Source organism: Chlamydotis macqueenii, chromosome 17 (assembly GCF_036417535.1).
Source record: "Chlamydotis macqueenii isolate bChlMac1 chromosome 17, bChlMac1.mat, whole genome shotgun sequence".
NCBI lineage: Eukaryota > Metazoa > Chordata > Aves > Otidiformes > Otididae > Chlamydotis > Chlamydotis macqueenii.
In genome coordinates, this window is record NC_141572.1 from 14355052 (window position 1) to 14377234 (window position 22183).

General features: G+C 57.7%; 1 protein-coding gene across 4 annotated transcripts in view; it reads left to right on the forward strand.

Moving 5' to 3' along the window:
• The window catches only part of NF2 (NF2, moesin-ezrin-radixin like (MERLIN) tumor suppressor), a 46786-nt gene extending 29533 nt beyond the window's left edge, over positions 1-17253 (forward strand). The window contains exons 14-17 of one of the 4 annotated variants that reach the window (XM_086761938.1): positions 4180-4310; positions 5779-5938; positions 7655-7699; positions 15979-17253. In XM_086761938.1, coding sequence (XP_086618064.1) covers positions 4180-4310; positions 5779-5938; positions 7655-7690 — 327 coding nt within the window. In that variant the 3' untranslated portion in view covers positions 7691-7699; positions 15979-17253. The remainder of the gene's footprint in view (positions 1-4179; positions 4311-5778; positions 5939-7654; positions 7700-15978) is intronic. The other 3 variants (XM_086761939.1, XM_086761936.1, XM_086761937.1) reach the window with 3 other exon arrangements.
• Positions 17254-22183: the final 4930 nt, after the last annotated feature.

Below are 22183 nucleotides of genomic sequence, written 5' to 3' on the forward strand. Positions count from 1 at the left end.
ATGTGGGAGTTATCGACCCATCTCATACTAAAGCTATAATTTGTACCTGCAGACTCCTTCCCCCCTCCTCTGGAAACTTTTGAGGAGCAGGTTGAAGAGGGCTTGAGAAATAACTTTTCATCCCAGTTCTCTGAAGTTCCCTGTAAAAGTGTTCAGAAGCTTTCAGAAATGGCAGTGATGGAAAATTGTCAGGTGCTCTTAGCTGTGGGACAATCAAGTGCTAGCTACCTCAGTGCTTTATAAAGCTTAGCTTTGGGGTGCTCTGATTTTACAGTCACTAAGTTTCTGAGATGCACCAGTTCTTTAATTCTGGGTTTAACTTGTGCACAGAGTGGAGTGTCCTCGTTGAAACTCAGCTGCATGGCTACATCAGTGTTGATGTTTGGGCAGCACTTACGTGTCCGTGCTCCCTCACGTTGCTGTGTCCATCCTCAGTCAAACGGGCAGAACCCCAGAGCCCTTCTCCATAAATCCCCGTGCCTGTGCTGGTGAGCGGCCGTGTGACTGTGTTCCTGCCTGCGGAGTTAAAGCCTCATTAGCAGGAATGTTGTAGCGTTGCATGGAGCTCAGCTCCACCCCTCCAGCTGTGTCTGCCTGGAGGCAATCCACCCAGAACTTCATCCAGACACATGGCGCTGGTCCTCTGCCTTCTCTAAAGGGCCTTGGCCTTCCTGACGTGGCTGCCGGTGCCGGGAGGGAAGGGGACATGCTTTTTTTCTCCCCTGTGGCCTCTTTCATCGCTCTGCTGCCTGTGTGTTTGGAGGCAGACGAGTTGAGATGTGCTGAGATCCTGTTCCTGCGCACCACTTCAAAGAGCTGGATTGGGGCGAGCCTGCCTGTCCCGCCGGCGCAGGGGCACCCGCGGGCCAGCGCAGCCCGAGGGAGGGAAGGAGCCCAGGGTGGCCTAAGGGATGAAGCCGTACTGAAAGCTGCTGTTGGGAGGCTTGTCTCCCTCAAGTGAGTGGCAGCTCCTCCAAATAGTGCAGGATTCCAGCTGCTCTCTTCCTTAATGAGGGCGTAACGCTGAGCTTGTTCTTTCCTGTGCTCCCAGTGCTTGTGCTGTGTCGTCCCCTGGCACTGAGAGCGAGACAGGCCTTTCCTCTGAGGGAGCCAGAGCAGGAAAGGAAGGGGGAAGCGGACTGATGTGTTGCAGAAAAGGCAAGAAACAGTTAAGTTTTTTTTCTTTCTTGTAACTTTCCAGTCTCCCTTCCTGGTTCTTTAGTCCTTGAAGCCCAAGCTGCCTTTGTGATGGGACTGTAGGTGATGCATGAGAAAGAAGACGTGAATCTGAGTCTCCACTGTCAGGGCTGGCAGAGCAATTCATCCTTTACTGACTTGGAAACAGCTCTTTGCCTCCTTCCTTGTCCTTCAGGTACCACTCATGGCAAGACTAAAGGCAGTCATCTCTTCTCTGATCCTCTCCAAGTAGTAACTGGCTGCTTGGGCTTGCCCAGATTCTTGAGCAGCGAGGTAAAGGCAGCAACAGGAGGAGCTCTCCCTCGGGGGGAAGCCTCATGACACCGCTTGCTCTGTGCTTCCTCCCTATCGACCGCCTCGCTCACTCTGCGCTCTGGAGGGCTGCCCGCTGTCAGCGTGGCGCTGGCCTCTATTACCTGCAGGAAATCGCTTTGATGCAGTGACGGGGTTATGCAGCTCGTTCCAGGTGAGGAAACACAGAAGTGAAAAAAATCTGTGTCCCCTTTATCATCCTGTGTCCCAGTGACACCCCACGTCCCCCTTGCACCTTCTGCAAGACTTGCCTGGGATTATTGCAAATGCCAGGGAGGTGGTTTGCTCCAGATGCTAAGCCCGTGCCTCTGAAAGCCCTCAGCGTGCTCTTTGCTCTTTCCTTACTCTTACTTTCCTTCCTCGCTGCTGCTGCTCTCTGACTTCTCCACCAATTTTTTTGGTTGCTTCATGAAAGAGCGGTGCCAAGGAAAGGCAAGGAAGCAGCCGTAGTAACCCTGACAGATTGGCATCTGGACTTAATGATTGCAACCACTGAAATTCCTGCTCGTCTCTTACTGCTCCTGTTTGTTTGGGTTTTTTTAAAAAAAACGACAAAAACCAACAAGCTTGTGCTGAAAAAAAATGCTAAAGGTTGTTTGAAGGCCAGCAAGCTGCTTCTGATGCTGCTGGCTCCCCTGCGCAGCCGCGATTGTAGAACCCCACGAGGGAAGGGCTTTGCGAGCACCTGTGTGCGTTACAGGAAGGGACTGGGATGTCAGTGTGATGCAAGTGTGAATCAGTTCAGTCCTTTGGCAACCCTGTCCCCTTTCCTTCGAGACTGGAATTTAGGTACTCGGCTGTCCCTTTCAGCTCTTACTCCAGAATTAATGCGGCCGTGTTCTGCGCTAGCAGCGATCGCAAAGAGGAGTAAGAAATAGTGTTTCCTTGTCGTGTGAGCCTAACTTACCTGTAACACTCCAGCCAGGCGAAGCGGTGCCATTTCGGGCGCTGCCTTGTTTATGCTTGTGCTAGGTGTTTGCGTTCCAGTTCTGCCTCTGCAGGATAAATGAAGTGTCGTCCCTCTCAGGTCTGTCCAGCCGAAGAGCGAGCCGGGGACGAGCCCTGGCTGTTTGTGAATTCCAGGCTGGCGGTGAGGGAAGAGGCAGGTTATTGTGCATAGTAAATCTGTCACCACCCCGGCGCTAGCGGTTCTTGTGAAAGCGGAGCTAGCTGCAAACAGTCCCTGGAGTATCCCAAATAGGAGAAATGAGGGGAAAAAAAGAGCGAGGCAGCCGAAGCTCACGATCCCCTTTGTTGGGGCCGGTACCCTAGAACCATCCCACCAGCTGTGGATGTGTGCTGCCAGAGCAGCCTCTCTCCACAGCACCGTCTCCTGCTGTCCCACAGTCCAGGCTGGTCTGGGGATGTTGTTTTCATTACAGGAATCCCTTAAAGCAAGGAGGAGCATCTAGCAGGGAGGTGGGTGACATTTTGGATGCCAGGCTGGATTTCTCCTATCCAGAATGAGGGCTAAGCACGCTGGCGGCGGTTCCAACTCAGATCCACACGTGCAGTCTGCCGTCTGAAACTGCTGTGCCATCCCTGACGTGTGCTGCTGCTCGCGACCTCATCTAACGTATTGCAAGAGCAGAGCGATGCTTTTCCTCTGCTGATCATGAGCTCGTTTCTTAGAGGTGTGGCAGAATTTTTGACTGAGAGAAGGGTCAAGGGAAGATAAAATCTGAGGGCCAGGCCATGTGGCGGTGGGGGACATCACAGCATTTTGCAGGAGGAAGAAAGTCCCAAATACCTGCTCAGGTGTGATACAGGTGATTCCCTATGTAATCTCTGCATTTCCAGCTGAATCTAGCCGTGGTTCCTAACCACTTGCAGCTGTAAATTACTGTGAAGATAAAAATGTACCACTGCATCTCCATGGACCTTACTGACATTGCATCCCACGTTAACCCTTGAGGTTATGTTCTTCTCTGCTCACACTTTGGGGAGCTGCGGAGTGCAGGACTCTGCTGTCGTAAAGGGTCTTGCGTTGCCCCTATGTACAGCTTGCACTTTTAAAACTTAATGTTAAATAGCTGTCAGATGTTTCCCAGGAGGCAGCTTCTGTCCAGCATTGTTTTAAGTGGCACAGCAGTGACAAAACCTAGATTTCACAAAGTTTTGTCAATAGATTTTGAAGGTAGGTAGGGTTTTGTCTCCTCTTTACTACCGCAAAGAGCGGGGTCCCAGAGGACCAATAGCTCTGACTTGAGGAGCAAATTGGGAATGGAGCAAGGGGATCTTCAGGCTGATCTGGTGCTCAGGACGCTGGGCTTGTGTGCTGCTCTGCTCCTGCAGCGCTTTGGAGTGCTTGCCATCTTCTGTGTTAAGAGATCACCGTCTGAAAAAGAGCCGCGTGATCTACTCTCCAGGAAGTTTGAGGCTGGTTCAGAGTAGTGTCACGTCAGGAACACACGTGCCCCTTCCCTTTCCCCATGTAATGATGAGATCCTTCCAGTTCAGCGCCACTGCAAGGTAGAGCACACCCAGCTCCAGGAAAAGCGTGGTGTTACCTGTGTGAGTAGCAGATCAGGACCTTCGTACAGGGTTAGGAAGTAGCACCTTGCACTGTGTGCTTAGGTGTTGCTCTGATTTTATCTCTGTGTTAATGAACATTTGCTATAGGAGCACTTGTGTTGCCAAAAGTGATTAATTTGTATTCTCTCTCGTTAGCAGTCCATGAACTCGAGTACGACAGCACTGCCGACCGACCTGCCGAGCTTCAACCTCATCAGCGAGAGCCTCTCCTTCGACTTCAAGGACACGGACATGAAGAGGCTGTCCATGGAGATCGAGAAAGAGAAGTATGTGACGTGCGGCCGGGCTGGGGCTGGGGTTTGCGCCTCGGTCACGGTGGGAGGAATTACGCCAGGGCTGAATGTGAATATAATGATCCAGCCGAGCGCCGGCTCTTGTTCAGGCTTGAACTGTCCCTGTTGGTAGGAACAGTTAACAGCAGTCTGACTGCTGGTGCACCGAGCGCCTGTGCAGTTCCAGCATGCCCAGAGAATGCAAAGATAGCTGCAGTCTGTGCTAATGTCCCACGTTGGGGCTTCGACCCCTTTTCCTTGGAATCTGTGTCATGTTTATATGTGAAAAATGTGCGCAAGCAAGTTTCGATGTGATTATGAGCTTTGATCTTGTGTTTTCCTGAGGGTGCAAGTGTAGCCTTCAAAATTACAAGTTTAGCAGAAATCAAAGCAGATCAGATTTTAATCTCTGTAGTAATAATGTGCTTTGTTCGTTGATTGGGTGGTAGATCAAAGCTAGAAGGGCTCTGCCATAGCGCTCTGGCCAAAACATCCTGGGGCTGGAATGAAACGCTGCTGGATCCCAGAGGGTGGTTTAGTTCGCACCCTCTCCCACCTATGAAAAACCAGACCGCTGTGCTAGAGACAGAGGTTAAAAACTCTTCCTGAAGCCAGAAGGAAAAAGATAGAAGCTGAAAATAACAGGATAATTCCTGGTTCTGTACCCAGGTTGCTAACTAGGTCATCCCACTCTCGTAAGCGGGAAGAGCTTGGCTCTGCCAAGTGCTGAAAGCAGTAGCATGCTTTCGCTGACTTCTCCGGGACTGTTCGCCTTCCTCGGGTGCTGACATAAACGCTGCTACAAATTTTGGCACTCTCAGAAGGTTCTTGTTAGTCTGCTGGTACTTTGACCTGGCTCTTGGTGTTTAATCACGAGTATGAGGCTGGCGTGGTGTGGTTTTTCTCCGCTCGATGCTTCATTGTGGAAGGCAGTTAGGACTGAGTCCTGAGAATGGCTGGGTTTGTTTTTTTTTCTTTCTTTTTTTTGGGGGGAGACCTTTCTCTCTCTCAGGGATCCAGTGTGCCTAAAAGATACCTGATATTTTGGGAGCAGTGCTTGCTCCCACACATTTATGAGCTAAATCCCTCTAAAACACGAGAAGTCAGTACATCAGGATCCGCACTTACTGGAAGGATTTGTGCCTTTGAGTGTGAGCTGGGATTTAGAGGGGAGTAAAGCAGCGCTGCCGAAACTGCTATCTTGTAGACTAAAACTGTGTAATGTGAACATTTCTCCTGGTGCAGCATCCCTTGGACATGGGGAGACTTAGAAACGTCACCTGGCTGCTCTAGTTTGGCTTTAGTAGTTTACTGTGTGCTGTCATCTAATTATGTCAGTTCCACGCACTAGAAGTGGTGAAGAGAAGATTTTTCTGTTCCCATTCCGTTATCGGCTGCCGCAGAATCACGTCACCGCGTGCAGCCGGCCAGCGCTAACCCAGGACTCTTGTGTGTGTGCTAGGGTGGAGTACATGGAGAAAAGCAAGCACCTGCAGGAGCAGCTGAATGAGCTGAAGACGGAAATTGAGGCACTGAAGCTAAAGGAGAGAGAGACAGCTCTGGATATATTGCACAACGAGAACACCAGCCGAGGCAACAGCAAGCACAACACTATTAAAAAGGTATCGGAGGGCTCCAGTTTGTATCTCACCTGAGGAAATCCTTTATGAACAACAACAAAACAACCCTTCCGTTTGGGTTAGCTTTTGCATAAGTTGTTATAATAAAATTGTTTGATCTAGGCGTTTTTTTCCCCGGCTGCTTAGCTTTGAACTAGGGCGCAGAGAATTTCAGCTTCTGGTGGCTCCTGGTTTGTGTTTGCCACAGTCCAGCCTTGTCTCTTCGGAGGGGATGCTGAACCTTAACCGAAGCCGTACAGGGGTGCTGTTAGAAGGGGTCTGCCACCCTCCTGACCCCAGGAACAGGGAAAGCCCCACCTGCCTGTCGCAACCATTCCCTACAGGCGTCGCGAGGAAGCGGCATTGAGCTTCTTTGGTGAATAATAAGCGCAAAAATGCTCCTGACTTATGGGCTTTCAGTAGAAAAAGGCAAAAACCTCTTCCTCTCTTTTAATCTCTTCTCGAGTAACCTGTAGCGCAGCTTCAAATACTAACAGCAAAACCTTTCGCTAGCAGGGTGCGTGTGAGGGGCCTGCTCCCTGTGCTGTGCACCCTGGAACCGCCTGCCTCTAGAAATGCGATTCTGAGGAGTAACTTAGCCAGGAAGTCAGGATGGCTGGCTCTGCTAGCCTGGGGTTCGCCCTGAAAGGTCACAGCAAACCCCATTCTTTATTTTTTTTACATCCTTTTCCTTTTGCTTCCTAGCTCGGCTGTTCTCCTAGCTGGGCTCGGTGTAACAAGGGGCTGGGACGCATCCGTAACTGGTGCAAAGGCTTTTACTCCGCTGGCTTTCTGCTAGCAGCTGTCCGTGTGAAGGACTTGGAAATCCGTATGGCACGGCATGCAGGTTGTGGTAACAACTCCAGGTTTTAAAACCAAATCCTTAGCTCTTTACTGCTCCCAGCTGAGAGATAGTCTGAAAGGATTTGAAAATAACGGTTCGTGCCAACTTCCATGGCTGGGAGTTTGTGATTGTGGAATTGGGGCAGGAAAATGAATCGAGCCTGTCTCCCTTCCCAGTTTCCCCGTGCTAGCCTGCAGCTATTCAGGTTCCTGTCCCTCCAGAGCGGAGAATATAAAAATCTTCACAGGCCCTTTTGTCACTGTAGAATCTGAAGACATTTCTTCTCCCAGTAGGTTTTGTTAGGTTTTGTCTCCTTGCTCAGAGTCCTCAGTTTAAACAGAAAATGCTAAATTTTCACTTCTGACAGAGACAAGTTCAGAGATGATCTCGTTTGTCTCACTTAAAGAAGGTTGCTGGGCAATCATTTGGATATCTGTCAGGGCTCGTCGTTGCAATGGGGACTGTGCGGTCACTCATCGTTCCTGCGAAGCTGGAGTCTCTTCCTGTCCCCTCCCTTCAGGAGGAGGCCGAGGCTGCCTGGCTCCTGCGTCTCCGCCGGAGGAGCAAAGGTTTTTAAATAATAGTCTATTAGTGGAGCGCATCAGAATAAAATTACAGACTGCTTTTCTTCCTGCTACCAGCAGGTCAGGAGGGCTTTTGTCTTTGCAGTTGTGATGGAAAGGAAAATGCAAGAGGCTGGAAATGGGATAGCATTTTAGCAACACTTAAATAATACCAACCTTCTGCCCCACCTGGAAGCCGCTGAGCGCTTCGGCGCTCCGGGCAAGCTGTACAGATTGCACAAATGACCTGATGTTACTCGTATCACAGAGGATTATTTTTTTGTTGTTGTTCATTTTATTTTGCTGGTTTAGCCTCAAGCCCAGGGCAGAAGACCTATCTGCATTTGAGACTTCAAAGTAGGTTATTCCAAGGTACCTTGCGTGGGGTGGTGGGGCCACTGGCTGTAACGCTAACCCCTGCATGAGCTTGCCTGCGCTGCGCACCGCTCTAGCCAGCTCCTGTCGCTGCCACCCTAAAACCCTCCTTACGCACTGCGGTGGGGTGCCATGCTGGTGAGACCGGGCTTGCCACCGTGCAGCGTCCCTACGATGAAGCCGTGCGGCACGTCGCAGGCGGCCGCCCTGCCAGGCTCTCGCTCCCTTGGTAGTGTTCACAGCCTCTGCGTTTGTTTTTGCACCTGATCCTCCATTCTGGGAAGCATCTTTCTTGGCAGAAGTTGAGTTGGCAGCGTTGGTGGGGGAGTGCAGGCGTAGATGCCTAAATAATTAAACATGCCTGGTTTTGCTCTGCTGCTGGTGGCTGGGAACCTATTGGAGGTGCAGGGTGGCCTTTGAAGTTTTCTTTAGTGAAGTAAACCAGGACCTTCCCCCTTGTTTGCTGCAGAAAGAAATTCAGGATTTAGGAAAAAAGAAAAAAACAAACCAACAAACAAATCCCATCAGCCCTTTGCTGCCAAAACTGTCATCAGAGACTAAAAATGCACACCTCTGTCTCGGAGCGGAGCAGCACGTGGCCGCGTTATCAGGGTCTGCTGTTTGAGAAGAATTGCAGGAGAGCAAAGCAGACAGCTGAGGATGGCTGGCGCCCGCAGGTAGCTCCTGGGCAAGGCTGGAGCCGGGGGTGGCCCAGGGAGACCGTGCTGGAGGCAGCGCTGTTGGTCACACTGCTCCTGGGGACGTCGGCTGTCAGAGCCGCTCGCCTTCCCGCCTGCGATGCCTTTGCCTGTCCCCTGCCTCCTGCAGCACACCGGGGACTCCCGCTCTTGTTAACGCCACGTCTCTTCTTTCCAGAGCCTGCTTTCCTCCGAGGATTTGCCCTCGGTCTGCAGGCTGTGCCTGTGCAGAGCCTTGACTTCCTCCTTCGGGAGGATGAGTTTGGGGGAGCTTTTTTGCTCTTTCCTCGACTGAGGTTCTTGCACACCCACAGGGTTTAGCAGGTTTTGAGCGGTAGCGCGAAGGGAAGAAGCGGCGTGGATGCCGCTTAGCAGCGCTCGCGGAGGCGGGTGGCAAACCTGGTGGTAAGCGCCTTGGGAAAAGCCGTTCGTTAAAGTTACTGTGAGGGCTTGCACGGCCCTGGCTGCGCGGAGGACACATTCAGCCCACTGCGGAGCAACTTCCCAGCACCTCTGGAGCTCTTAGCAGAGGCAGGAGGGTGCTTTAGATGCAGACTTCTCCCTGGCCAGTGCCCAGAAGCGATCAGCACAGGTTTGTGTCGTTCTTGAACAGGCCAGCCTTTCCAGGACTGCTGGCAGTGCTGCAAATCGCTCAGGTTTAGGGTTTTGTGCTGGCTGGCTGCTGACAGCTCCTCTCAGGAGGGCTGTGGGTGTTCCTAAGGCGAGCTGTTCTCATTTTCGAGTGTTTCTTGGGGAAGAGGGAGGACGCACCCAGAGGGGTGACCCTGCAGGTCTGGCACATCTGGGAGACGTTGGACGTCTCTCTGGGGCCAGCTGGCTGTGGTTGAAACCCGCTGTCTCGTCCCGACTGGCTTGAGGAATGCTGTGGCAGGTGAAGCGGGGATGAAATCCACTTGTAGCCGTAGCACGAGGAGGTGAAGTAAAGTCCTGGCAGTTTATGAAAAGACTAATCCAGCAGCTGGGAGAGATTCGGTGCCTGGGAGGAGCCCCCGTAATTAAACCAGATGCACAGCAAGTGCTGCGGTGTGACCTCTGGGTTTTGTTGCCTGCCTTTGAAGACGCCTGCTAAGTTTTTTCGTGTTTAATTACGTGGTTAACATGCTAATCCTTTTTTATGAGCTCTGTGGGCACAGCACAAGCACCTCATCTGGAAACTGATTTCCCTTCTCCGTAGCGCTCTCCGCCGTGGGCTGGTGCTGCTGGCTCCAGCTGGCTCGGCTTCAGGAGGGTTTGCCGCTTGGGCTGCGGTAGAAGATGAAAAAACTCACTTCTTCCTCGCATCCTCCGGTGTAGGGAGGCTCCCAGGACACGCTGCTGCTCTAAAGCACAATCGGGTCTTTCATTCCAGTTGCTTTCTCCTTGCACAGTCATGCTTATTTACTGTGATTTGAGCCCTTTGAAGTATCCAGGCAAGGAGCAAATCTCCATGCCTGTTCCCAGACAAGCAGCTTTGTCCTTGAGCAGCGCTCTGGTCTTTCCACGGATGGGCTTGGCCTCTCCCTGCCAGGCTCCTGAGCACCTCTTGGCTTTTTTTTTTTTTTTTTTGGACGCAGTGTTCTTCTGGGGCTTGAGCTGGCTCCCTGGGGCCAGCACTTCTGGTGCCAGTGGGGATTGTGCGGACATGGGTGGTGGGATGAGCTGATGGTGTGCTTGCCGGCTCCACTCCTGGCTGATCCCGGTTGCAGTGCGATGTTTCCCTCAACTCGGGTAATGCAGGACTTTTTCCTCTTGCGGTTTGGGTAGGCTACTGCAGATCTGCTTCGTTATCACCAGTGCACTGGTCTGGGCTTCCTCCATCACTGGGCTGTGGACGGTCATGTTCTGCCGCCTTCCTACAGACGCAGCGTCGTCCCCTTTGGGTTTAGGGTCCTGGCTGCTAAGCGCAGAGGTGTGAGCGAGGCAGAGCACAGTGGACTTCAGCAGGCTCGTCTGCACTCCTCTCACCTTCAGGGCATGCTGCGGTCTGTCCTCAACAGCGGCGTAAGGACGCTGGTGAGTTAGTGATGGGCGCTGCCATCCGAGTCTCACGTGATGCTGCTACGAAGCTGCTGTGGCACCACCGAATGTCGTGAGGCTCCTTAATCATCTGGACAGGCTGAAGGTTTTCAGGAGGCTGCGTTAGGGCACGCAGCTTCTCTGCCTGTTTCCAGCTGTGCCTGGCTGGCATCTTGCTAGGGATCGCTGAAACGTGTCCCTTGAGGACTTCAACAAATCTTTTGGGGTTTCTTTGTCCTCTCCTGGGGACTCCCTTCCTCACCTCTCCCCTCCTGAGACCTGCAGCCTCCCCTACACGGAGTGGGTCTCCTTTGCTCCAGCGCTTACTGGGGAGATGGAGGACCACGGCCGTTTCGGGGAAGGAAGATATGTTGTTGTGCTGCTGGAGCTTCATCCCGCAGAGGGAGGGGACCAGCGCGAGAAAAACTTTGGCTCTGGGAAGGGCAGAGGAAGCCTGGGTGGCTCAGCGGCACACGGGTGGGTCCGTCCTTCCCTGTGGATCCTGCAACAGCCCGGATGCGGATGAGGTGCTCTTCGGTCTCGGGCAGAGCCGCAGCATTGCCGTGGCATCGCTGTACGATTCACTCCCACCAGGAGAGGAGAAGGCTGCGTGCTGCAGAGCGGGCATGCGACCAGCGAGGGACTTCCTGGGAGGAGCAGCGCCGGCGTTTGCCATCCCCTTGGGAGCCGCAAGGGTAGCGAGCAAAGATGAGCGAGGACGCTGGCTTCTCGCCCTGCCTGGCATCCAGCTGGGATGCAGGCGAGAGCCAGGAGATACCTGGTGAGCAGAGCAGCTCTGGGCACCTCTAGGCACGCAATTCCGTGTGCAGGAGGAGACAGAGGCGCATCCCCGCGTGGCTCTTGTCCCTGCAGCCCCTCTGTGCGCGGCCGCGTCCCTGCTAGTTTCATTTTCTTTCTGCCCTCCTTCTCGGAGCCGGGAAGTGCAACTCCCTGGCAGCTAAACTGGGACACGGCAGCCTCCTTTTCCTTGTTTACAAGGAGCGAAAAGAAACTAGGAAACGTCAGGCCTATCAGCTATTTTTGTGGCAGCCTTTGAAAAGCGTTTCCTTCAAATGGAGCATCATCTTCTCTCTTTTTAAACTCGCTCATCAAAGCCTTGGAGGCTGGGGGAGAGTTGTGCTTGCGAGAGAATAAACGGCAGCGTGGGAGTGAGACAGAAGTGGGGAGGGGAAAAATAGGAAGGTTTTGGGCTGAAAAGTAAATTTGGGAATTGAAAGGTCCGCCTGGAACTGGGGATTGGGCAGGGATGGAGGAGGATGTTCAGGGAAGCCAGGGGGAGAAATAAAGAGGATTTGCTGTGTGCAGCACCCGGGTGATGATTTAGCAGGGACCGTAGATTTCCCTCCGCGCAGCAGGAAGGCGTCACCGGCGTGGCGTGGAGTGGAGTGATGCCGCTGGGGGTGGCACGCGTCACCCTCTCCTCCAGCCTGGCTGCAGGATAACGAAGGAAACAGCAAGGAAATGAGAAATGTTAAACCTTTCCTCGGGACCTGGGAGGATGGGGAGAGGTTGATGTGATTCGCAGCCCCCTTCTCCAGCCTGCGCCCTGTCCCCAGCGTGTGGCGGGGGCCGCGGCTCTGGTGGGCTCGCTGGGACCCCGGCAGTTTCTCTCTGTTGGGTTTTGCCCTGCCAGCACAAGTTCTGTGCCTGCAGTTATTGGGTTAGGCGCTCTAAACTGCGTTTGGCTATGAGGGACTTAGTGGGTTGCTTTTGTTTGTTTTTCTGAAATCAGATCAGTGCAGCAGCCCTGGGTAAAAGCAGAGCTCAGAGGAACCCCAGCAGAGGAATGCAGGAAGCGGGACTCTTGCCTTTCTCATATCTTGATTCATTTGAGCTCTGGCCGCTTAATTGCGCTCCCTCTCCCTCTCTCTCTCTAAATTTTCTTTGATGGCTCTGGTAGTGCATTGTGGAGCCCACCCTCCCTCCTGCAGGAAGGAGATTATCATAATACTGCTTGTAAATCAATTTTTTTTTTCTTTTTTCCCCCCTCTCTGCACTGACGAGAATGTAACTCGCTCTTAATCACTCTGCTTCGCCTGCGCAGCGTTACGCTACGGAAATACGTATTTCTTTCTCCTTGCCTGGCCGGGCAGAGGGGAGGCAGAGGCTGTGGAGAGTTTGCAGAGGGGCTGGTGGCCACCTCGGGGCTTTCTCCTCCTCACTTTCGTGGCCTGGTGCAGAAAAAAAAAATAGCAAAACCCCTCGCTCCCTGCGTGAGGGAGTGGGATTTCCCAGCGAAGAGCTGTGTGGGGCTCACGCTTTTGCAGCCGAAAGGAGCCGAGAGGCGAGCTGAGCTGCAGCGTTCCCCGTGCCCCCCGGCTGACGCAGCACGGCCGCGTACCCCCGCAGCGCTGCGGGGGCTGAGTCGGGCTGCCGCGGGGCTCGCTGCCCCGAGGGCTTCCCTTGGCGCTGCCCGTCCTTCCTCCAGCGCGTCGCTGGGGTTCTGTCGGCCGCAGTCCTGCCGCGCTCGCTGGCGAGAGCACAACGCCTGCGCCGGGAGCGAGGATGGCCGTGCCTGCTTTGCACAACAGCACGAAAAACAAGAATAAAAAAAGGAAAAAGGGACGAGAGGGGGAGTTTTCCCTCCAGACCTAGCAGAGCAGCGGTGGAGTCAGCATGCAGTCAGGAGCAATCCCCATCTCCTCTCCATGTATTCGTGTGCCTGCTGTGATGGGGTGTGAGCAGGCAGCTGGCTGCGGGCGGCCGGGCGGCCCCGTCCCGCTGCCGGGAGGTCGCGGTCCTGTCGGAGGTCCCTCTGCTCCGGGGCTGGCGGAGGCAGAGCGGCCTGTAGTTGCTGGCCCCGTCTGCCCGAGATCCTAGCCGTGACCCAGCTCCTGCTGAGAAATACGCCGACAGCGCCTGTACCCCGCTCGCGCGATGCTTTTCTAACGCCCTCCATGTTACTGGGGAGGAAGGCAGCCGCAGGCTCCTCTTCGGGGAGCCGAAATGGGAAGAAATCGTCCTGCCCAGACGCCAGTGCTGCACCAGCCTCCTGCCTTTCTCGGAAACAGCCGGAGCCCAACACAGGGGTGGTGAGAGGTGGGGGGTGCCTGCTCTGGCGCTGTTGAAATCTCTGCTCTTTCCCTTTCACGAGGGAAATCAAAATCTGGCCGGTGCTGAGCAGTGGGACGTGGCCCTCTTGGAAATTCTGTGGCACCGCATCTCATCAAGACCCGTCATCCCGCTCCCTGCGTGCCCGCAGCTGGGCAGCTCTTCCCGTGCCTCAGTTTCCCTGTGTAGGTAAAAAAAGCAACGCTGAGGAACTCGAGGAACCTTGGAGGGTCACGGATGAAAGCAGGGCTGTATCTCTTCCTTCTCCTCGCAGCTTACCCTCGGAGCTCTGCCTCCACCCGCTTCTCCCGGCACTGCAGCAGCATTTGCTCAGGAGAGCGCGGCGTTGGGTGCGGAGGCTGCTCCCCGAGCCGCGCTTTGAGGCGCCCCGAGCCTGCAAAAACACGCGGGGGATTAACGGGGCGCTGCGCGTAGCTGAAGGCAGAATCAAAATCATCAAATCTTCCTCGTAAGCCTGAGGGAAACATCCTCCCCCTCTGCCTCGTCAGCGGCGGGAGCTGGCTCCTTTCGTTTCTCCGTCGGAGCGCTGAGGTTGCTGGGGGGAGTTCTGGGGGGCATCTCCCCTTGCTGGGCTTTAATGGAGGCGCTGGGATGCTTTGCCTCCCCGTCCAGCCTGCGGAAGAGAGGATTTTGGTGGCAGGGAGCTGGGCAGGAGGTGGCTGGCAGGGAAATGTTCCTCCCTGGTGCTGTCTGGCCTGCGGTGAAAGGGGAAAGGGGAGCTGCCCCGGCTGGGGCTGTGGGGGGTGGACGGGCCACGGCGCGAGCAAACACATCCGGACCGCTCAGGCGCACCCGCCCACGTCCAGCGCCGTGACGCCCCGTCACCCGCCGCCCTTCTCTGCCCGGGGACCCGCGGTCCCCAAGCCAGGTGACAGCGGTGGGAGGCGGCAGCCCCGCTCGAAGGGAAGGATGGCGCTGGGCACCGTGGTGCCCCCTCGGGTTTTATACCCCAAATTCTCCAGCCAAGTGTCCGCTCAGGATCGATCCCAGGCGGGACTTCTGCTGGAAGAGCCAAAATGAAGCCTGGGCTGGGGCTACCTACTCCTTTTTTTTTTTTTTCTTTCTTTTTTTCCCCTCTCCAGCCTTAAAAGAGAAGCAAAGGTCCGCTGGTAGCAGAGGGGACGCATGTCCCACCTCACCCACCCTCTGTCCAGCGCTGGGGGGGATGCGAGGGGATGCTGTGGAGGAGGAGGAGATGCAGAAGAGCCAGCCCTGCCCCAGGAGATGCTGCCAGCAAAGGGTATTAAGCCCCTGCAGAAATTTCCTCCGCAATACAGATTTTTTTTTTTTCAGAATGGCATTAGAGCTGTGAAGGAATTACCGAGGAAAGGCCGCTTGGCGTCTCCATCGCAGGGCCTTAACTCCTGGAACGTGATCCTAGGATCCCCGTTTCAGCAAAACCGGCGTTCCCCCCGGCGGACGGCACCGCTGCTTAATCCAGCCGAAACGAAGCCCTCGCAATTAGCCGGCCGGTTTGGCAAACCCTTGCGGTGATTCAGCAGCGGGCTGGACGGCGGCGCTTCTCCCACCGCGCTCCTCTGGGTGGTTATCTGTAAATACGGCGATGTCTTCCTGCCCGCTGAGGATGTTTCCGTCGTCTCCCGCTTGGCCCGTTAGAAAATGGGCTGGCGGTTACCCCGTGGGGTGTGAGTTTTCGGAGAGCCTCGCTCAGGCTGCAAAAAGCTTTTTGGGGCTGAGTTTCCAAGTCCTGCGGAGCCTTGGCTCTGGGACACGGTCCTGCAAGTCGCGCGCGCTCCAGCTCCCTCCTCCTGCGGGACGGAGAGAGGGGGTTTGGGGTGAGGTCCCGGGGCAGGGGGGGACGGCGGTGGCGAGCTGTGGGGCAAACTGGGCCCGCGCGCTCGTCCCGCCGCAGGCGGTGGTTTGGGGTGGGATGCGGGCGCGGGACGGAGGGTGACGCGTACCCGGCTGGCGCGGGCGCCTCGGGTTGAGCTGTGAGTTTGGAGACGAGCGCGGTTCTCCCTCCGTCGTCAGGGCGAGGAAAGGAAGGGGCGCGCCGCACCCCGCGGGTTTTGTGCCGCAATGGGGCACCGCACAACCGGCGCCTTCGGTCGGGGCTCCGTGCCTTCCCCAAATCCCTCCTGAAAGCTGCAGCTTGCGTCCGTGGAACCCGTGGCCCCGCGGTAGCCTTTGCTGGGGGAAGGCGGCGGCGGCGGCGTGGCTCCCCTCGCCTCCCTTTGCCCCGTGCTTCACCTTCGGGCTCTGCTTGCCGCGGCGGGGGGCTCGGCTGCTGGGGGCGCGCGCCCCATCCCTGCTTTTGCCTTCCCGGGTGTCTCAGAGGGGCGAGGGCCGGGTCAGGAGGGGACGGAGGCAGCCGCTCCCTCCTGCTCGGCCGGGTGTCCTCTGGGGGGGGAGTGAAGCAGGGGCTGGGTGCCCTGTGGGAAGGAGGGGTCCCAGCCCCGGCCCCCCTCAGCCGCCCCCTCTGCTCTCTTCCAGCTCACCCTGCAGAGCACCAAGTCCCGCGTGGCCTTCTTCGAGGAGCTCTAGGAAGCCACCAGCCGCTCCACGCCGCCGCCAGCGCCCCGCCGGCCGCAGCCTCTGCCCCTCAGGACCGCTGCGCCCCAGCCGGGGGGCTGAGCATCGCCCCTCGGTCCCCCAACCTCTGCGCACCAACGGACTCGGGCCCCGGCTGCCCACGGACTGTGTGATGTCCTCTAGCTTAGCATCCGCGCGTCCTCCTCCCCTGCTTTTCTTTTGTCCTTTCTTTTCAGCCTTTTTCTTATTTTTTAGCATGTTTTTTTTTTTTTTTGGCTCAACCCTCCAGGGTTTTTCCCCTGGGTGCCGCAGTGGGGGCTGTGGCCGTGCCCCCCTCGGCCCGGCGGCCAGCGGAGGAGCGTGCCGAAGGGTCTCCCGTCCCGCCGCGCCGCCTTCTCCTCCCGCCGTTCCCGGAGCCGCCGCGGTGCCCCGAGCTCCATCAGGAACGCAGAGCATGCGCTGGTAGAGCGCTGTAAATCATCGCGCGGGGAGCGGGGTGACGGCGGTTGTGGGGGTCTCGGGCCGCGGGGACCAGGGCTGTTGCTCCTCCAGGGAGAGGAGGCCAGGGCAGGATGGGAGGAAGGTCTCCTCCTCCTCCTCGGCAAGGGATGAGGAGCAGAACAGCTCGTGCCAACCACATGAAACCTGTTTCTTTTTTTTGTTTTTTTTTTTTCTTGCAAACTGTGACAAACGTGGGCAGCTCGAGGCCAGGGGGTCTCTGGGGGCGCAGGCAACGGCCCAGGCTTCCGCTGGGCGTCCGCATCCGGCACCCCCTAACGCGACGTGGGACCCCCCCAGCTCCTCAGAGCCGAACTGGGGGGCTGCCTGCTCCTGCTCCTCCTCGCAGCTCTGACCCCCGGCAGCGGTGGCGGGGGAACAGGGATGCCCGGACATTCCCCTTCTGCATCCCAAATCCTGCCCTCGCTCGCGGGGAAACCTCCCTTCCCGCTGGGATTTACCCTTCACCGGAGCCGGTGCTGCCCCCAGTCCTCCTGGGACCCCCAGTTCCCTCCCAGAACCTCACCTGACCCACAGCCGCACCGGAGTGGGCCGGGGGTTCGGCCCGGGGCTCAGGGTCCTGTCCATCGCGTCCCGAACCCTTTTTAGCCAAAACCGCGCCGCCCCGGACCGACCGCCCCGCGCGTGGTGCGGCCGCTTCCCCGTTTCCCCGGGATTTTGGGAGAAGTGACCGTTTTCTCCTTTATTTTAATAAAAATTCAAAGTGCTCGGAGAGGAGCTGGAGCTTGTTTGGTCTTGATTTGGGGAAAAACCTCCGGAAGCCCTTGGCGGCTGCGGGCGAAGGCGGGGGAGGTTTTAGTGGGGTGCGGGGCTGCGGGTGGGGGTCCTGCTGGCCCCGCTCCCTCGGGGCTGCTCCACCCGCAGCCTTGCGTGGCTGCAGGATTGCACACTCGCAGCCTTGCACGCTCCCAGCGTTGCACACTTGCAGCCTCGCGTGCGTGCAGGATTGCACGCTCGCAGCCTTGCACGCTTAGAGCCCTGCATGCTCACGGCGTTGCATGCACGCGGCCCTGCACACTTGCAGCCTCACACCCACAGCCTTGCACGCTTGCAGCCTCGCACGCGGGTGGCGTCGTGCGCCGGCAGCATTGCACACGCGCAGCCCCGTGCCGTCCCTGCGCTGCAGGCTGCGCCGTTCCTCCGCTTTCAAAGGAAATTTCATTCTGATTTCTTTTTTTTTTTTTTTCCTCCTTTTTAGCAAAATTACATTCGTCAGAGGCGAGGCGGCAGCGAGCGGGCGTGGGTTGGCTGGAGATGGCTTTGCCCAGGGAACAGCAAACCGGCAAAGAGCCTTTTCCACACACCTCTCCCCGCGTGCCCCTCCTGCCCCGGGTTTGGGGTTTCGGGGGTTTTTGCCGACCCGAGGCAGCGCCCGGGCATTTCGGCAGCGGGTCCTAGGCGCTGGCGGTGGCTTTGGTCCCCACCTGGGGCCGATTTCCCGCTGGTGGGAGCCGCCCTGTCCCCAAACCCCAGCTTGCGGCAGGGAGCTGGGGCCGGATGGGGAAACTGAGGCAGGGATGCTGGCGACGCAGCCATGAGGAGGCCTCACCCCCACCCAGCGTGGGTGCTGCCCCCACGCTGGGTGCCTTGGGATGGGGGTGCGGGGGCCCAGGCTGCTCCTGCACTTGTGGGCTCCTATGGTGAGCGTGTGCGCGCGTAGGACGTGCGTGTGCACAAGGGATTTGCGTTTGCACGAGGGATGCTTTTGCGCCGAGAGCGCGCGTGCACAAGGGACGAGCATTTACACGAGGAAAGCGCGTCTGCGTCTGCACGAGGGCTGCTTGTGCATCAAGGGAACGCGCGAGGGAAGGGTGCCAGCGCGCGGGCCGTGCGTGCCCAGGGAGGGGTCTTTGCACGTGGAGGTGAAGCAGGGGCGCGCGCTTGCGCACCCCAGTGATGCTGGGCGTCACTCAGCACTGGCCCGGCTGCCTCCCTCCGCCTTTTCCTCTTCCCAACCCTTTGTCTTCCGGGGAGCAACAGGGGGAAGAAAAGGAAATAAATGGGGTGAAGAGAGGGGGAGCGGCAGCCCCGCCAGCGGGGGTGGCACTCGGGGCTCCTGTGCCCCCCGCAGAGACCTGGCGAGCTCGGTGCACGTCCCCCTGCCCCAGCAGCTCCCTGCGGGCAGCCTTCGTTAGGGGCTTAACGGGGGAAGAGGGAGGATTGCCACTGCAGGAGGGATGGGAGATTGCTCCGGAGCTGAAATCGGGGAGGGGACGATGCATGGAAGCGATGAAATAAAAACGCACCTGGAGCTGCTCCAGCCCCCGCGACTTCCCCGGGAGCGGAGAATGAGGGGAAGATGATGCTGCCTCAGCCAGGATCGCATCCCTTCTCCCTCGCCGTTAATTTTCCCTCTCTCATTAATCACCCGGGCAGCATCGTCCCTCCCGCCCTCCCTGGGCATCTGCTGCTCGGGGAGCCCCGGGGCCGGATCTGCAATAGGGGCACTGGAGTCCTGCTCCCGTCACCTCTTCCCAGCCGGACACTGGACATCCTCACAGCCCTGTCGGGATGCTGCCTGCTGCCAGGTACTGCCTGGCCTGGGAGTCCTGGCACTGGGTACCGCTAGATCCTGGCATCCTGGCACTGGGTACCACTGGATCCTGGCATCCTGGGACTGGGTACCATCAGATCCCGACATCCTGGGACTGGGTACCACTGGATCCTGGCATCCTGGCACTGGGTACCACCAGCTCCTGGCATCTTGGGACTGGGTACCACTGGGCCCTGGCATCCTGGCACCAGGGCATTCCAGCACAACAGCTCACAGCATCCTGGAGAGATGGAGCTGGTGTCGCTACCCAGCATCGCGGTGCCAGTGTGGCCTGGCTGACCACTGGTACCTCCTGGAGAGCATCGCCTGCGCGCTGACAGCGGGATGGGAGCAGAGCCTGGCCCGGGACGGCCCTGTCCTGAAGGCAAAACTCATCGCAGGGGAAGTATCCAATGGGATGCATTTCTCAGCACAGGGATGCTGCGGCAGGCGCAGAAGCTGTTTCCAAAAAGTTTTATTGCTCAGCCAAGTGTTTTGGTTTGGAATCTGACTTCAGCGTTGGCCGTGGCACAGGTGTGATTCGCTCCCCAACACATCCCAGCGCGAGACCGGCCGGGACGCAGCGGGAAAGGCCTCCGGAAACCTCCCCGGCACGTTATCGCAGCCGCCTTCCCCAGCTCCCGCAGTGGGCGCTGGGAGCTGGCAGGCGGCGCGGCGGCGGGGATAACCTTGCGGCTCGGTACGTCGGAGCCATCCCTCTTCTTCCATCGAGCGTTCATTTAGGAACCATTTCACTAAATACCCAGCTGACAGCAACGGCCCGGGAGATTGATGCCGCCGGCGCCTCCAAGGGCTCCGTGCCAGCGGGTGACTTTAAAGTGACACTGCGGCCACCCTGGGCTGCTCGCGTCCCCTCCCTGTGCGCAGCGTCAGCGATGCTGGATCCCAAAGGACACTGTGGTGTCGTGCTCCCGCCCCCAGCATCCTGACGCTGTCCTGGGGTCAGTTATCCATGGGGTTGTCCTTACAGAGCTCACCTCCAGCTCTGCCAGGTTTTCCGATCCCTGTGAGGGATCTCCATTCCCATTCCATCCCCATACCATTCCCATTCCCATCTCCAACCCCATTACCATCTCCAGCTCCATCCCATTCCCATCCTAATCCCACTTCCAGCCACATCCCATCTCCAGTCCCATGTCCATCTCATTTCCATCCCTATCCCCATCTCATCCCATTCCCATCCCGTCCCATCCCCGTCCCAATCCTCATCCCCGTCCCCATCCCTCCCAGCTTCCCTCTCTCCTCTTTGAGGACAATTGGGAATTTCAGTGGGGACAGAGACCCTCGCCAGTGCCCGGACAAACGCAGCCGGGGAGACGATCCGGCACGGGAGGCTGCGCTGGGCAGCGGGACGGCGCGGAGCGCAGGGGGCACGGAGGCTGAGAAAGCAAGCGTGCTTCTCCCGCCTCGTTAGCGGGGTCGGCTAATTAAGGCAGCACCCATGATGGTGCTGCTGTCGGGGCAGAGGTGGAGTCGGCCTGCCGGCCTGAGCCCCAAAAAAGTAAAGGGGGAAGAGGAACCGCTAATAAAATACGGGAGGGATTCTCCAGGGGAAGATTTGCAACATCCCGGCGCGGTGGGAAAAGCGTAAATCTGCCGGCTGTGGCTGGGATTTTAAGTGGAAATCCCAGGGATTTGGGGAACGCCTCATGCAAGGCCTGAGGAGACCAATTCGGGGGGCGTTCCCCCAAAACGAGGGGGGAAATGAAAGCAAAGGGGCCGTGGGGCAGCGCGGCGGGTGACGGCGCGGGCTGGACTGGGGGAAGGTCCCAGCCTTCATCCCACGAGGAAGAGAGTGGGATCTCTTTCTGGGATGGAGCGGCTGCCTCCCCCATCTGCGGGGAAGGACGCTCCGAATCCTGGGGGATGTTTTGGGAGGAAAAGCCCAGAAATTTGCGGCGTTATTCCTGCCGGGATTCGGGTGCTGAGAAATGAATGTGTTTCCACCCCGGGGCCTCCGGTGGGCGAAGGGAGAGTTAACTGGGAGGGCGACTTCGTTAACACTGAGGAGCGGTGAGGAGGAGATTTTCAAGGAGGTTACTTCGCCTTTTTGGGCTGCTGTCTCCCCAAAAGTCTCTTCTTATTATCGGCGCCTCCCCCCTAGGGCTGTGCTGCGAGCTCAACCGTAATATTAGACACTGGAAACTCTCTGTGGGGACACATGCCCCAGTGCCGTCCCAAGCCATGATGGAGGATGAAGTTTGATCAGAAATGGAAAAAAAAAATCCCACGACATCCCAGGAGGAAGCATCCTGCCCTGGGAGCCGACACCCCGCAGCAGCGGGGGTTTAATCATCCCCGAAATTCCCCCGGCGCCGGAGCGCGGCCGGCCCTGGTGTTTTTTTCCGCTGCTGGAGAAGGAATTTTTATTTTTTTTTTTTTTTTCCCAGCTTAAAAACAGCTGAAAGGGGACCCCAGGTGGTTAAAAGCAGCCGGCGGCTGCACGGGCAGCGCGGCCGGGGAAGGGCGCTGGGTTTTTGGGGAGCCGTCTAATTCCCGGTGGCCTCGAACGGGATTTGGCGAGGGCTGAGCACGCGGCCGGGGGGGCTGCGGGGTCCCTGGGGGTGGGGGGGGGGATGATTTAATGATGGGATTGGAGGGGCAGGAACCCCAGCCTGAAATTTGGGGGGGGGGATCTGGGGCCTGTCCAGCCGCGCCTCAGTTTCCCCATCGCTCTCGGGCGTCTCCGGGGTGGGGGGTGAGCGCCCGAGGGGACACGCGGGGACAGCGGGACCCCCACCCCCGGGAACAAAGTGAGAAAGGAGGGGAAAAACGCGGTCAAGGCGCGGGGGGGGGCGAGTGGGGGGGCTGCTGGAAACGGGGTGGGGGTGGAGGGGCTTCGCTGCCGGCCCCGCTCGGCTCCTCTCGCACCAGTTTGGCACTGGGGCGGGAGCAGGTCCGGCCCCGCAGCACCACGGGGTCCTGGGGGTGCCACGCGTGGGGACCCCCCCGGGGTGCCACCTGCCGGGATGCGGGGTGCCACAGAGCCCCGCCAGCGTGACACGGGTGGGGTGCCACCGCCGTGGCCACGCGCACGGGTGGCTGTGACACCCTCGTTACCGCAACTCCCCCCCCCCCGCCCCGCACCCCCGC